Source organism: Musca vetustissima, unplaced genomic scaffold, assembly GCF_032173495.1.
Source record: "Musca vetustissima isolate MV318-11 ecotype Yass unplaced genomic scaffold, APGP_CSIRO_Mvet_v1 utg203961, whole genome shotgun sequence".
In the NCBI taxonomy this organism is placed as follows: domain Eukaryota; kingdom Metazoa; phylum Arthropoda; class Insecta; order Diptera; family Muscidae; genus Musca; species Musca vetustissima.
The window spans coordinates 1-14,964 of record NW_026873621.1 but is presented as its reverse complement, the minus strand read 5'-3'; the positions used below and the strand labels follow the sequence as shown (position 1 = coordinate 14,964).

Below are 14,964 nucleotides of genomic sequence, written 5' to 3'. Positions count from 1 at the left end.
GCACATTTTTATGATCATTGTCATTTGTTGTGGTTGTCAATTTTTGTTTATTTCGATTAACATTTACAGGCTCTTTCACTTCAGTCGAAGTCGATTCATCATCATCATCATTGCCGTCATCGTCTTCATCTTCTTCTTCATCAGCATCATCCTCATCGATTTCATCATCCTCTTCAGCACTTTCTTCTTCTCCTTCATCGTCATCATCGTAATCACTCTCATTATGACCACTATTATTATTTTCCTCTGTTTTGGTATCCGATGTTGAGTTCAGTGGTCCGTTAAATGGTGTAGTTGTTGTTGTCGGGGTTTTTGGCAACATTATTAATGGAGTTTGTGTTGTGGAAGATGTAACAGTCATTACCGTGTCATTGATATTGTCAATGAGTTTGTTTTCCATTGTTTCGCTATTAGCCATAATGGGTTGAGTGTCATTTTCCAAATTGATTTTTTTCATTGTCTGTTCCTCAGAGTTTTCAGTTAATCGTGATTTTTATTTTCAATTGACATCTGGCTGTCATCAGATGTTTCAAGTTCTGCTGAACTCTCCTCTTCACTTTTTGCTTTCAAAGGTCTTAAAGTATAACTGTCCACACTAGGAGCTTTTCCGTTCTCTTCCTTTTTCTCTTCAGGGGTTATGACTTCATTTTCTTTGGATATATTCGTATCACTTTCTTCCATAAGATCTTCATAATCCAATTCCTCCTCTGCTTTATTTACATCCTCATCCATTTCCTCCTTCTGGGATTCCATAATCTTATTAGTCTCTGATTCGCCTTTATTTGTGTCCTCCTCTTCCTTTTCTCCCAATTTCTGTGGCACCACTAATTTATTTGTTGCCACATCCGCTTCAATAGTATTTTCTTCCTCTCCTTGCTCTTTCTCCTCCTCCTCTTCCTCTTCGTCGTAATATTCATCAGACATTGTATCACTACGATCGGTAATTTTACTTTGAGAGGGAGGTATAACGGGACCGCCACCGGGCAACACCCATTGAGCTCCCTGTGCTCCTATCTGCATACACTGGAAATGCATTTCAAATATTTGTGTCGATGCCAGCTGAACCATAAAATCCATACAGGCATGCATATTATCACCCTGCAGTCCAACATCGGACATTTGGACACACATCGACATGGGTATGCCCAACATTACCGGTATACAAAATGGTGAAGGATTACGAGCAGAAACGGCATATTTAGCTGATTGTGTTTCATTGACAAACATCTCGAGGTTTAGTTCGTTTTTCGGTCCCACATATGTCACATTGGCGCACACTGTAAGAAGATGCGGAGGGAAAGAAATAGGTATTATTAAATTACGTTTTGTTATTGCTAAAATAAAAATATTTATAAAATAAAAATAAGAAAAACAAACGGCCTTGATAACTAAAACATTTTAGCCTGAAAGCAAATTTCATGAACATGCGACTAGGACCTTAAAAATACGTGTTCTGTTATGAGACTTGATTTTTATACCCTTTACCACACTTTTGTACATGTTATTATGTCTTTGTGCATATGTTTGTAACAGGCACGTTAAGTTAATTTGTAAAACCAGTAAGGAAAGTAGTAAAGTCGGACTGATACCCTTCACCACTTTGGGAATATTCTACATATGTATCTTTACAGATGTCGTCTTTTCGAAGGAACATTGACATGAAATTGAACGAACTTAAAAATTAGAGATTTATCTATAAGTAAACCGACTAACATCAATCCGTACACATGTCATTCTGCTATCTATTCCATACTTTGTAAATAGATTTCAATCAAACTTTACGCACGATATTTGGTATGCCTCACTGTTTAAAATGTAATATCAATCAGGCACACATTGATTATTTGGATTGCTATCAACATGAATAGGTCGAAATTATATATGGAAGCTATGCTATATCTAAATCTAAACCGATTTCAAGGTAACTTGCCCGAGATTAATTTATATCAATTTCAGTACGTTTTGCCAATCGGCCTAGCTATGGGTCTTTAGTACACCATTTACTTAAAGTCAGACGAAAGTATATATAGGAGCTTTATGTAAATCTGAACCAATTTCAACTTCAGTACATTGTACAAAATTGTGTGCGTGTCGGCCAATCTTCGGGTCTTGAGTGCACAATTTACATTGGAGCTATATCTAAATCTGAACCGATTTTCATTCAGGACCCAATTCAGTACCTTATGCCAAATTCCGTGCAAATCGAAAGATATATAGGGACTTTGGAGACCCATTTACCTTAAATCGGACGAAAATATATATTGGAGCTATATCTAAATCTGAACCGATTTTCTGGAAACTTGGCATACATCATTCTAGACCTAATTCCGTACTCTATGCCAAATTTCGTGCAAATCGAATGATATATAGGGACTTTGGTGTACCATTTACCTTAAATCGGACGAAAATATATATGGGAGCTATATATAAATCTGACTTGATTTTCATGAAACTTGGCGCACATTATTCTAGACCTAATTCCGTACTCTATGCCAAATTTCGTGCAAATCGAATGATATATAGAGACTTTGGAGACACATTTACCTTGAATCGGACGAAAATATATATGGGAGCTATATATAAATCTGACTCGATTTTCTTGAAACTTGGCGACCATCATTGTGGACCTAATTCAGAACTCTATGCCAAATTTCGTGCAAATCGAATGGTATATAGAGACTTTGGAGGCCAATTAACCTTAAATCGAACGAAAATATATATGGAAGCTATATATAAATCTGACTTGATTTTCCTGAAATTTGGCGCACATCATTCTGGACATAATTCAGTACTCTGTGCTAAATTTCGTGCAAATCGAAAGATATATAGGGATTTTGGTGCCCCATTTACCTTAAATCGGAAGAAAATATATGTGGTTGCTATATCTAAATCTGAACCGATTTTTCAATAGAGTTCGTCTTTGGGCCAAATAAGCGACTTGTGCCAAATTTCATCCAAATCGGATCATAAATGGGACCTGTACTTTGTTTACAATATAACATCTACAGACGGACACACGGACGGACATGCATAAATCGACTCAGAAAGTGATTCTATGCATATTCTCAAAAGGGACCATGTGCCTATCTCGTTTCCTTTTGTCTGTTACAAACATATGCAGAAAGACATAATACCCTGTACCACAGTGTGATGAAGGGTACAAAAAGTGCAGGTCGCATTTTTTATTCGAATAAGATAAAATTTGGCACAAATCACTTATTTGCCCCAAGGACGAACCCTATTGAAACAGTTTAAAATCGGTGCAGATTTAGATATAGCTCCCATACATAGTTTCGTCCGATTTTTTGTTAATGGTGCACCAAAGATTGGTTGTTGGCTTTTCAGCTTATTGGTATTTCCCGTTTTTATACCCTTCACCACACAGGGTATTATGTCTTTGTGCATATGTTTGTAACAGGCAAAAGGAATCGAGATAGACCCATAGTTCCTTTTGAGAATATACATAGAATCACTTTCTGAGGCGATTTACGCATGTCCGTCCGTCCGTCCATGTATTTTTGTAAACAAAGTACAGGTCGCATTTATGATCCGATTTGGATGAAATTTGTCACAGTTCACTTATTTGGTCCAAGGACGAACCCTATTGAAATTGGGAAAAATCGGTTCAGATTTAGATATAGCTCCCATATATATTTTCGTCCGATTTAAGGTAAATGGTGCACCAAAGTCCCTATATATCGTTCGATTTGCACGAAATTTGGCATAACGAACTGAATTGAGCCTAGAGCCGGGATGGTCCGTGTGACGAATTTTTAGGTGTAAACGTCGAAAATGTCATATACTTGTATAAAATGTGATAAATGTAGTAAACGTCATTTATTTCAAAATTATCAGCATATACAGTTATTTTCAAGAATATATATATATATATATATATATATATATCTGACTATTCCTTACAAGAACTGATAAAAAATTTTAAATTTTTTGAGAAGAAATTTTTCAAATTTTATATTAATTAGAATAAAGCATGCGTAATTTCCAAATTGATTAATGGAAATAACTATTTTGTCAGAAACCTAATGGATTTGGGTAGGTTTCCGACGTTTCTGACGTATGTATTATACGTCGGAAATGTATGTCATTTACGTCACTGTTTCTGATAGGCCATCTCTGGCCTAGAGTGATGTCTGCCAAGTTTCGTGAAAATCGGTCCAGATTTAGATATAGCTCCCATATATAGTTTCGTCCGATTTTATGTAAATGATGCACCAAAGTCCCTATATATCTTTCGATTTGCACGAAATTTGGCATAACGTACATAATTGAGCCTAGAGTGCTTTATGCCAAGTTTCTTAAAAATCGGTCCAGATTTAGATATAGCTTCCATATATAGTTTCGTCCGATTTTATGTTAAAGATTCACCAAAGTCCGTATAAATTTTTCGATTTGCACGAAATTTGGTATAGCATACAGAATTGAGCCTGGAATGATATGTGCTGAGTTTCGTGAAAATCGGTTCAGATAAAGATATATATATATTTCCGTCAGATTTTATGTAAATAATGTACCAAAGTTCTAATATTGCATAGATCGATTGATTTTAAGTAATTGATGAACCAAGGAACCAATATATGGTTGAGAGGAACAAAACGTACTGAAATTAGTATAACCCAACCTGTGACAAGTTTTGTTGAAATCGGATCATATTTGGATATAGATTTCACATATATTTTCGTCCGATTTTAAGTAAACGGTGCAAATGGTGTTTGTCAAACTGACATGAAATTTTGCACAACGTACAAAATTGAGCATAGAATAACGTAGTTGGGTTTTCTAGAAGTATAGACATAGCCCAACGGCCCAACATTTGTCCCATTGTAACAAACAAATGACATGCTTATAGATTGATCTATGTTGATTCACATTTAGATAAATATCACATATTTTAGTTCATCCAATTTCATGTTAATTGTTCTGTTTAATATACCCATAGTGGTGAAGGGTATCATATAGTCGGCCCCGTCCGACTTTACTACTTTCCTTACTGGTTAAACATTTTTCAGATGTGGAGTGTATATTAAATTTGCCATTCTGTTTGCAACACCTCCAAATATTCACCGGAGATTCCCCAAAGTTATATCCTTGATCAGAATAAAATTCTATTTTGATTTTCTGTCTGTCTGCCCTTCTGTTAAAATCACGATAGAGATGGCAATATTTAAGATAGAGCTCTGAATTTTAGCACACACATTGCTAGTACTCCTAGGATGTTTGGTTCCCCTAATATTCCGTGTTTTGAGGATTTTGGTTACGTTTTTCAACCGATTTGGCTTTTTTAGGGTTCACATTGTATAGCACATCTTCGTACCAAAAATTATTAATATTGATCCAAGTTTCAGGGTTGCCCCCATATAACGGTAATTCCCAATACTCGGTATTTTTGGACATGTTTTCCAACCGAATTGGCCGTAAATTGGTATTTTGAGTTCTCTTTGGATAGCTCATATCCGTACTAATAAAAATATAAATATTGACCCAAGTTTCAGGGTAGCCCCCACATAACGATTTTTATTTGCTTTTGTTCACGTCTTTGTTTAAACAAGCAATGCCAGTGCCAGTGCCATCATCACCTGCCAGCATAAATGAACTCCTATATAATTAAAATTAATGCATATTTTAAATATATCATAAACAAAGTAAATTACATTGTTTAAAATAAAATTTATTATTATTACACTTTGGCGCATAGTCAATGCTACACTTTTAGTTGTCTCTTTGCATGACTTCAAAGTGTCTGAATTGAAAAATCAAAAAATAGTTTGAAAGGCTGACATTGTCAATGAAAGTGAACATATTTTTCCATAGATAATTTTCTAGTCATTTGATTTGATTTGCATGCCTACTTGTCCCCCAACCCAACCCCTGTTTCATTTTCAGACGCCATGGCGTTCATGCCATTCGCTTATAAGCGATATCAAAAGCGAACTAAACTACGTCAGGTTAACAATAAATTGCAACGAGAAAGTTTTCTTTTCATTTTTTGCAAATGAATCAAAGTTGAAAGTGTCTTGCAACTGCCGCCAACTGACATCTTCACCAGCGCCTGACAAAAGAGTAGCACCAAAAACAAAAAATAAGCTCATTGACATAGGGTGTTAAAATAATTTATAAACCATTCGATTTAATGATATGTAAATGTGTTGTTGTTATTTTTTTTCTTTTTGGAATATATTTACTTTGTTAACAACAATTCATTATACATAATGGAGTTAATATCCATATAAAGCGAACGGATTATCCGATTTGATACTAACTTTACAAAAATTGAATGTTTTAACCGATTTGTTATTAAATCTGCAAATCGTTATTACTTTGTCAATCAAATCCATGGGATGTATAAATCCACACATTTTAGAAACTCTCCCATTATTGGTCGACATTTTTAAAAATGTGTAAATCTTATACGAATCTTTTTGAGTATCCGGTTTGACCCACATTTCACACAAATTAATAATTTTATTTTACCAAATCTACATCATATCAAAAAAATCGATACCTTTCTCTACCTCTGTTTATACCCTTCACCACACTGTGGTACAGGGTATTATGTCTTTGTGCATATGTTTGTAACAGGCAAAAATAATCGAGATAGACCCATGGTTCCTTTTGAGAATGTGCATAGAATCACTTTCTGAGTCGATTTATGCATGTCCGTCTGTCCGTTTGTCCATGTATTTTTGTGAACAAAGTACAGGTCGCATTTATGATCCGATTTGGATGAAATTCTGCACATGTCACTTATTTGGCCCAAGGACGAACCCTATTGAAATTGGAGAAAATCGGTTCAGATTTAGATATAGCTCCCATATATATTTTCGTCCGATTTAAGGTAAATGGTGCACCAAAGTCCCTATATATCTTTCGATTTGCACGAATTTTGGCATAGCGTATTGAATTAAGTCTAGAATGACGTGTGCTAAGTTTCGTGAAAATCGGTTCAGATTTAGATATAGCTCCCATTTATAGTTTCGCCCGATTTAAGGTAAATGGTGAACCAAAGTCCCTATATATTTTTCGATTTGGACGAAATTTTGTATAGCCTACTGATTTAGGTCTAGAATGATGTGTGCTAAGTTTCGTGAAAATCGGTTCAGATTTAGATATAGCTCTCATATATAGTTTCGCCCGATTTTAGGTAAATGGTACACCAAAGTCCCTGCTAATATTTTGATTAGCATGAATTTTGGTATAGCGCATTGAATTAAGTCTAGAATGATACACCTCCTATATATATTTTCGCCCGATTTGAAGTAAATTGTGCACTAAAGATCCACAGCTAGGCCGATTGACACAACTTACTGAAATTAGTATAAATTAATCTCTGGCAATTTTTCTTCAAATATGTTCAGATATAAATATATCGTAGCTTTCATATATAATTTTGACTTATTTATATCTGTCAAATCTGTCCCACTGTGCGCAAACGACTCCTAGCTTGCCCAAATAAAATGAAAGTTCCAGAAAGACATAAAAATCACATATTTAAATTCTAAAGGCGACGTTTTTTCGGATACATATGTAGAATATAGCCAAAGTAGTGAAGGGTATCATATAGTCGGCCCAGTCCGACTTTACTACTCTCCTTACTGGTTTAAATATGTATATACAGTCATGAAATTTAAAATCAGTCAAATTGGCTCGATACGTAAATTTAGTGTTAAACTGCATTATTGTCACGGTAAATAAGGAATACTATTTTGAAGTTTTGCGCTGTTTGTGCGAAGCACAATCATCGATTTTGTACCACGATAACGCAATAGCTCACACAGTGACGCTTGTGCTTGAGTTTTTGGCCTAACGTGCCTCAACCAACGTATTCATCCCCACAAAATGTTATGTCTTCACAAAACTGAAGACACCGAATAAAACAAACGTCAAGCATCGATTAATAAACGGTTCATTTGATTGATTTTTCACATCAAGGCCATAAGGCAGTCTGAAGATTTTCGTTTTAATCCGTCTTAATTTTAGACTTTTTGTTCACTTGATTATACCTTTACCTGCAATACGAAACAAGATAGACCCATAGCTATTTTTGAGGAAATGTACTCTGAGCCAAATTATGTATGTCCGTCCATAAGTCTGTCCGTGAGTTGTTGCGAACAAATTGCCCAATGGATGGACATTGATAATAATTTCTACCATTCTACAGATGGGACACAGTGTCACGACCGCGGCCAAAAATGGTCAAAACCAAGTAGCTCGGAGGACAACTTTATTGACAAGAATTATAGAATAGAATATAATAGACTCAAATTAGCACAAAGTAGCTCGGAGGACAACTTTATTGACAAGAATTATAGAATAGAATATAATAGACTCAAATTAGCACAAATATGAAATTTGATATTGATACGTCCAGCAGTTTTGTCTCTACAAAGGTTCAAGTCTGATAATTGTTTGTAAAGTGATTTTACCCTACACAACTATTTTGTCAGGATATTATAGCTTTGTGCAGCCCCAAGAGTTTGTAACGCCGCGAAATATTGGTCCTATACCCACCTTTAAGTATACCGATCGTCATATATCGACTAACTGAGTCGATCTAGACATGTGTGTCCATCCGTCCGTCTGTCCATTATAATTTATAAACACGATACATGCCACAGTTATGGAACAATCTTCACGAAATTTTACATGTAGGATGGGTTCGGCCCAATAAAGATCCCTATTGTTTTTGGTAAAGATCAGTTAATATTTAGAGCATGAAATGGACCAAATACTTAATTTTTTCGGATTTTCTGGTTGCTCCGCAATTATGGCCCAAACTTCTCTATTTTTGCATAGAGAAGGGTATAGGGTTAAAGAATAAGCATGCCTATTTTGATAAGGATCTGTCAATGTTTAGCGGGTCAAATGGACCCTGGCTTTTGTGTGAAAAATTACAAAATGTGTATTCTATAACGTATATATTTACTCCTGAAGGACATAGAGCTGAGAAGTTGATAGTATATCCAAAATGAGTGGTTGGCCTTTAAATTGATGCCAATTATATTGCCATATGTGGGAGTTACACGTAAATATTTACAGGTGCTTACGTATTCAGATATTATTTAATAAACCATTACCACACTAGCGGGCGGAAATATAGCGCTGATCGCTTTGAAATTGTCCATGAGGTTCCAGTTATGGTCAAGGACAACGTCAAGGACAACGTCGGTGATGATGAGATAATAATTTTGGGATGAAGTGGACCGAAAGGACACACACTAAGTGTTTTTTTTTATTCAATCCATAGGCTACAATTATAAGCCGAACATCACAACACAACCCACGGTGAAGGGTAATTAGAAGGGATGTACTGAATATTGGTAATATTCGGTAAATATGCCAGTGTAAGGAAGAGGTGCTGTTGACCTCTAATCGGGCAAGGGCTTGTCACTATCACGAAATATTACCCAGGCTCAGAATAAAAATGGTAAGTCGCGGCCGACTATACTGCTCCGCTCACTCCTTCACCACACTGTGGTACAAAGTATTATGTCTCTGTGCATATGTTTGTAACAGGCAAAAGAAAACGAAATAGACACATGGTTCCTTCGAATATGCATAGAATCACTTTTTAAGTCGATTTATGCATGTCCGTCCGTCCATCCGTCTGACTGTCTGTCCATGTTAAATTGTAAACAAAGTACAGGTCGATCCGAACTGGATGTAATTTGGCATAGGTCCACTTATTTAGCCCAAGGACGAACCCTATTGAAATTGGGAAAAATCGGTTGAGATTTAGATATAGCTCCCATATATATATTTATCCGATTTAAGGTAAATGGTGTACCAAACTCCCTATATATCTTTCGATTTGCACGAAATTTGGCACAGAGTTCGGGATTAGGTACAGAATGATGTGTGCCAAGTTTCGAGAAAATCGGTTCAAATTTAAATATAGCTCACATATATATTTTCCTCCGATTTAATGTAAATGGTGTACCAAAGTCCCTATATATTTTTTAATTTGGAGCACCATTTAGTAAAAATCGGACGAAACTATATAGGGGAGAGGGGGGCACCTTTGAACGTGGGGCACCTTTGAACAGCGCTCATAAAATCTTGGTTTAATATTTTTCCGACCCGCAACCACATTTTTGTATATGGCAATCTTGTTCTCTATACGCGTAAACCACTTTGGCTTGCTTTTTCAGTTGTCGAAAAATTGTGCATGGGTGACCATATTTTCTCAGTGTCATTGTAAACTTTTATTCATTTGGATGTAAGGGCGCAGGAAGAATTCTGTGATAGTTTTCTTTCGTCAAACAAATTTTTTGCATTCCAACAATCATTTCAAACATAACTAATGTAATTTCTTTCATATATATTTATTACAAAAAAAGTTATTTTAAATTTCCGTAAAATGCCATGGGTGGGGCACCTTTGAACATGCCCATTAAACTCGAGTAAAAAAAGGAGTTTTTAACTTTTGGCTTCGATTTCTCAAAATTTCAAATGGGCTAATAAGATTACGAAATTAACTGTATTTTTCACTATATTAATTCTTATTTTTAAGTCATTTTATGTTTTAATAACTTTTGATCTCAATTTTTTAAATTTTGAACATTTTTTATATATTTTTAATGAATTAATGCATTTCTGATATGTATGAATAAAATACATACATATTTGAACATAAACACTGTAAAAAACCATGTCGTTCAAAAATGCCAACCCCTGTTCAAAGGTGCCCCCCTGGGGGGGGGCAGTTTTGAACACTTTGAGTTCGTCCACTAAAACAGTAATAAAATATATTTATCAAGCTTATAGTATGTCATATGTATATTTATTTTAAAGGTAACATATGTACCTATTAGTTAAAATTTATAAGAAACCAAAAATGATAAAATAAAAAAATTTATAAGGCTTGAAAGCAAAAAGTGTTCAAAGGTGCCCCCCTCTCCCCTATAAAATCTGAACCGATTTTCACGAAACTTAGCACACATCATTCTAGACTTAATTCAGTACGCTATGTCAAAATTCGTGTAAATCGAATGATTTTCAGGGACTTTGGTGCACCATTTACCTAAAATCGGGCGAAACTATATATGGGAGCTATATCTAAATCTGAACCGATTTTCACGAAACTAAGCACACATCATTTTAGAGTTAATTCAGTACTCTGTGTCACAATTCGTGCAAATCGAATGATTTTCAGGGACTTTGGTGCACCATTTACCTAATATCGTTTTCTCAAATTTCAATAGGGTTCGTCCCTGGGCCAAATAAGTGACTTGTGCCAAATTTCATTCAAATCGGATTATAGATGCGACCTGTACTTTGTTTACAATTTAACATCAACAGACGGACGGACAGGTGGACGGACGGACGAACATGCATAAATCGACCAGAAAGTGATTCTATGCATATTTTCAAAAGGAACCATGGGTCTATTTAGATTCCTTTTGCCTGTTAAAAACATATGCACAAAGACATAGTATCCTGTACCACAGTGTATTGAAGGGTATAAAAACCAGACTTTCCACATGAAAGTGGTATACAAATCCATCTTATACACCCAGTTCCTGAAATACTAAGGATAAAATTTCTCAATGAGTGGAAATGAACTTTAAATAAGATGTCCATGTTTAATTTTATAAACAAATCCTTCATTTAGTATAAATCCGGATAATACTATTAATTTCTTTAATTCGTGAATATTGGCTTAAATCCTATTGAATATTTATCGGTATGATTATTCAGTTTGATGTCAAATAATATTAACTTTCAATTTCATTAAATATTGCACACACATCGTTTACTCTGTTTCGCGTAATATTTGTGTATATTTTTTTGCAATTGGATATTTGTATTCAATTAACAAGTTAACAGTTTTGTTACGTCCGAAGCAATCAAAGATGTTCATTTAATAATTTCACTTATCTGGGTAATTTCTTTGGACACCAATCAAACAATAAAAAAAAACTGAAATTGTTTACACACAATTGTATATTAAACGGTAAAAATCTGACATATTGCGTTTGTTTTTTGCGGCTACTGTGAATAATTCATTCATAAGGTGCACTACATAATGGCTAGAGATCTGAAGCCGTGTACGAAATAAACAATTATTTTTTTGGAGAGGGTTTTATTTTCAATTTTGATTGTTATCATAAATGGTGGTAGTATTGTATAACAAAAAGAAAGATTTTTGAATATTTTGAGCACGTACTTTTCTGATCGAAATTATATTGTTTCACTTTGATGCCAACACAACAGCCACACAGTGGCCCGGCACACTCGCATGGTTTACCGAATGTTGACCATATGGAACCCTTGCTGGAGAATTTGAAATTGGACAGGCTACGGCCACGCGATACCGACACGGTGGGAGGTAAGATTATTTGTTTCGTTTTAAGGTCATAAAATATGAGGCCATTGTCATAACTGCGATTTTCGACTAGAACACATGAGGACACTAATATGATTAGCACAACCGTACATATTTGCGGCGCGATTGACATTTTGTGTTTTTTAGGAAAATATTTTCTTTTTTTATTTCCAAATTTCCTTAAATTGCAATTTATTGTTTTAAAATATTTTGTTGCTGTTTTTTTACTATTTATTTCTTTGGTTATTAAATGCTTAAATGCTTTTTTGTCACTTTAACGATTTTTTGTTTTGTTTTTCTTCTTCTTGTTATTGGCCAACCGACCGGACCGCACTCTTCGAAAGTTGATTATGCATTAAAGATGTATTTGCGGTTAGCATTTGTTTAAAAATGAAATTGAAACTGTTTTTCTTGTGCTGTGCTGTGTTGTTGTTGTTTGGCCGATTGGCAGATTGTGCTGTGCTATGAGCCGTTTCTCAGCTTGTGGCACATGCGCACAACAATGATGGGTGCCAAACAACAGTCAGTCTGCCTACTTCTCTGTTTGTCTGTCTGTCTCCCAAACCAGCGTCACCAAAGCCAAACCAGCGTCACCAGACGATAATGATGTTCAGGTTCATCATCGCCATTGTCTCAGCCAAAAAAAAAAAAAAAAAAAACACACTCAGCAATTGTAGCACCTCCAGTTAAACAACAAAAACAAAGAAGAAGAAAAAAGTCAGTAACCAAATGCATACCGCACAGTTTGCATGCGATGGCCCCAACGTGCTTTAATGAAAGAATGAATAAATCAATGTTAACATTTTGAGGTTTTTTATTTTCATAAATAAATATCACAATAAATATATTGTAAACTAATAAGAAAATTACCACAGGCCGATTGTGTGATATCCTCCACCACTTTGGATATATATATATATATATATATATATGGGTGCTATATATCAATTTGAATAAAACTTGAAATAAGCTTCCATTATATACTTAATTCGAAAGTTTCTGTAATAAGGAAAGAAGTGGGGTGTTTGATGCACCACTTACCTGAAATCGGACGAAAAAATATATGAGATCTCTATCGAAATCCAAACGGATTTCATCGAAAGTTAACCAACATCAAAATTTTGACATAATCGGATATACCTTGGGAGTTTAGGTCACCATTAACATAAAATCGCTTGAGACTCTATATGGGAACTATATCTGAATCTGAAACTATTTCGACTTAATTAAAAAAACTTAGCACAACTTCATCTCACTCAGACAAAACTTTGGAGTTTGGTGCATCATTAATATAACATAATAAATCAATATCTAAATCAGAACCGATTTCGACAAAACTTAATATACGTCATTCTTGTCTCAATTTAGCACGATGTACATTCTTTTTTTTTAATCGGACAAGCATGAGACTGTGATCGCTATTGTAAAATCGGTCGTAAAGTATATATGGTTGCTATATCTAAATCAAAATCGATTTTAACCAATTTCAATAAGGTTCATCCGTGGACCAAATACATTAGTTGTACGAAATGTGTGGAGAGGCGGCCTCATTGTCAATATGAAATAATACTTCATGGTCTTCTAAGGGGAAGACTATTTTGGTCTACTCTGGAAGAAGATCTTGTAGTCTTTTTTCGGTCTTCTACTGAAGCCCTCATCTTCTTTTACGGAATCTCATGTTATTTTATCGAGGAACGAGTCATGGTCTTCTATCGAAGAATATCTCGCCATCTGCTTTGGAAGAGGACCTAATAGACTTCTATTGTAGAAGACGTCATGGTCTTACATTTGGAGTGACGTCATGAAAGAAGGCCCCGAGGTATTTTATAAAAAAAAAACAGTAAGGAAAGTAGTAAAGTCGGACTGGGCCGACTATATGATACCCTTCACTACTTTGGGTATATTGTACATATGTATCCTAGCAATTGCATGTCTATGTTCCCTCTTTCTCCAACCTATCCTAGCTTTAATTTCAATCGAGCAGATTTAGAGCCGCCTGCTTAACATGGGGAAAATTTATGGAAAACGATTTATAGCAAAATTGATACACGCTATTCGGTACGCCGCGTTGTTAAGAATATAATCTATATGTGGGAGCTATATCTAAATCTGAACCGATTTTCACAAAAAATAACACACATCTCTCTAGACTTAATTCAGTACGCTATGCCAAATTTTGTGCAAATCGAAAGCTATATATAGGAACCTTGGTACACCATTTACTTTAAATCGGACGAAAAATATATGGGAGCTATATCCAAATCTGAACCGATTTTCACGAAACTTTGCACACGTACATTGAGCCCTAATTCATTACGCTGTGCCATATTTCGTAAAAATCGAAAGATTTTCCGGGACATTGGTACATAATTCACCTCAAATTGGACCAAAATATATATGGGGTAGTTATATCCAAATTCTTGACCGATTTTCACGAAACTTAGCACACGTCTCTTAGATTTAATTCAGTACGTGATGCCAAAAATTGTGTAAATTAATATATATCCGGAATTTTGGTACACCATTTACCTTAAATCGGACGAAGATATATATGGGGCTATATATAAATCGGAATAGATTTTTTCAAAACGTGGCACACATCATTCTAAACCTAATTCATT

General features: G+C 35.0%; 1 protein-coding gene across 1 annotated transcript; it reads right to left on the bottom strand.

The window, feature by feature from the left end:
- Positions 1-480: 480 nt before the first annotated feature.
- On the bottom strand, positions 481-12,476 carry LOC133326627 (uncharacterized). Its single transcript, XM_061535261.1, has 2 exons — positions 12,185-12,476; positions 481-1,277 (listed from the first exon to the last, which is right to left on the bottom strand). The coding sequence occupies exons 1-2, from the start codon at positions 12,474-12,476 to the stop codon at positions 481-483; spliced, it is 1,089 nt and encodes a 362-aa protein (XP_061391245.1).
- Positions 12,477-14,964: the final 2,488 nt, after the last annotated feature.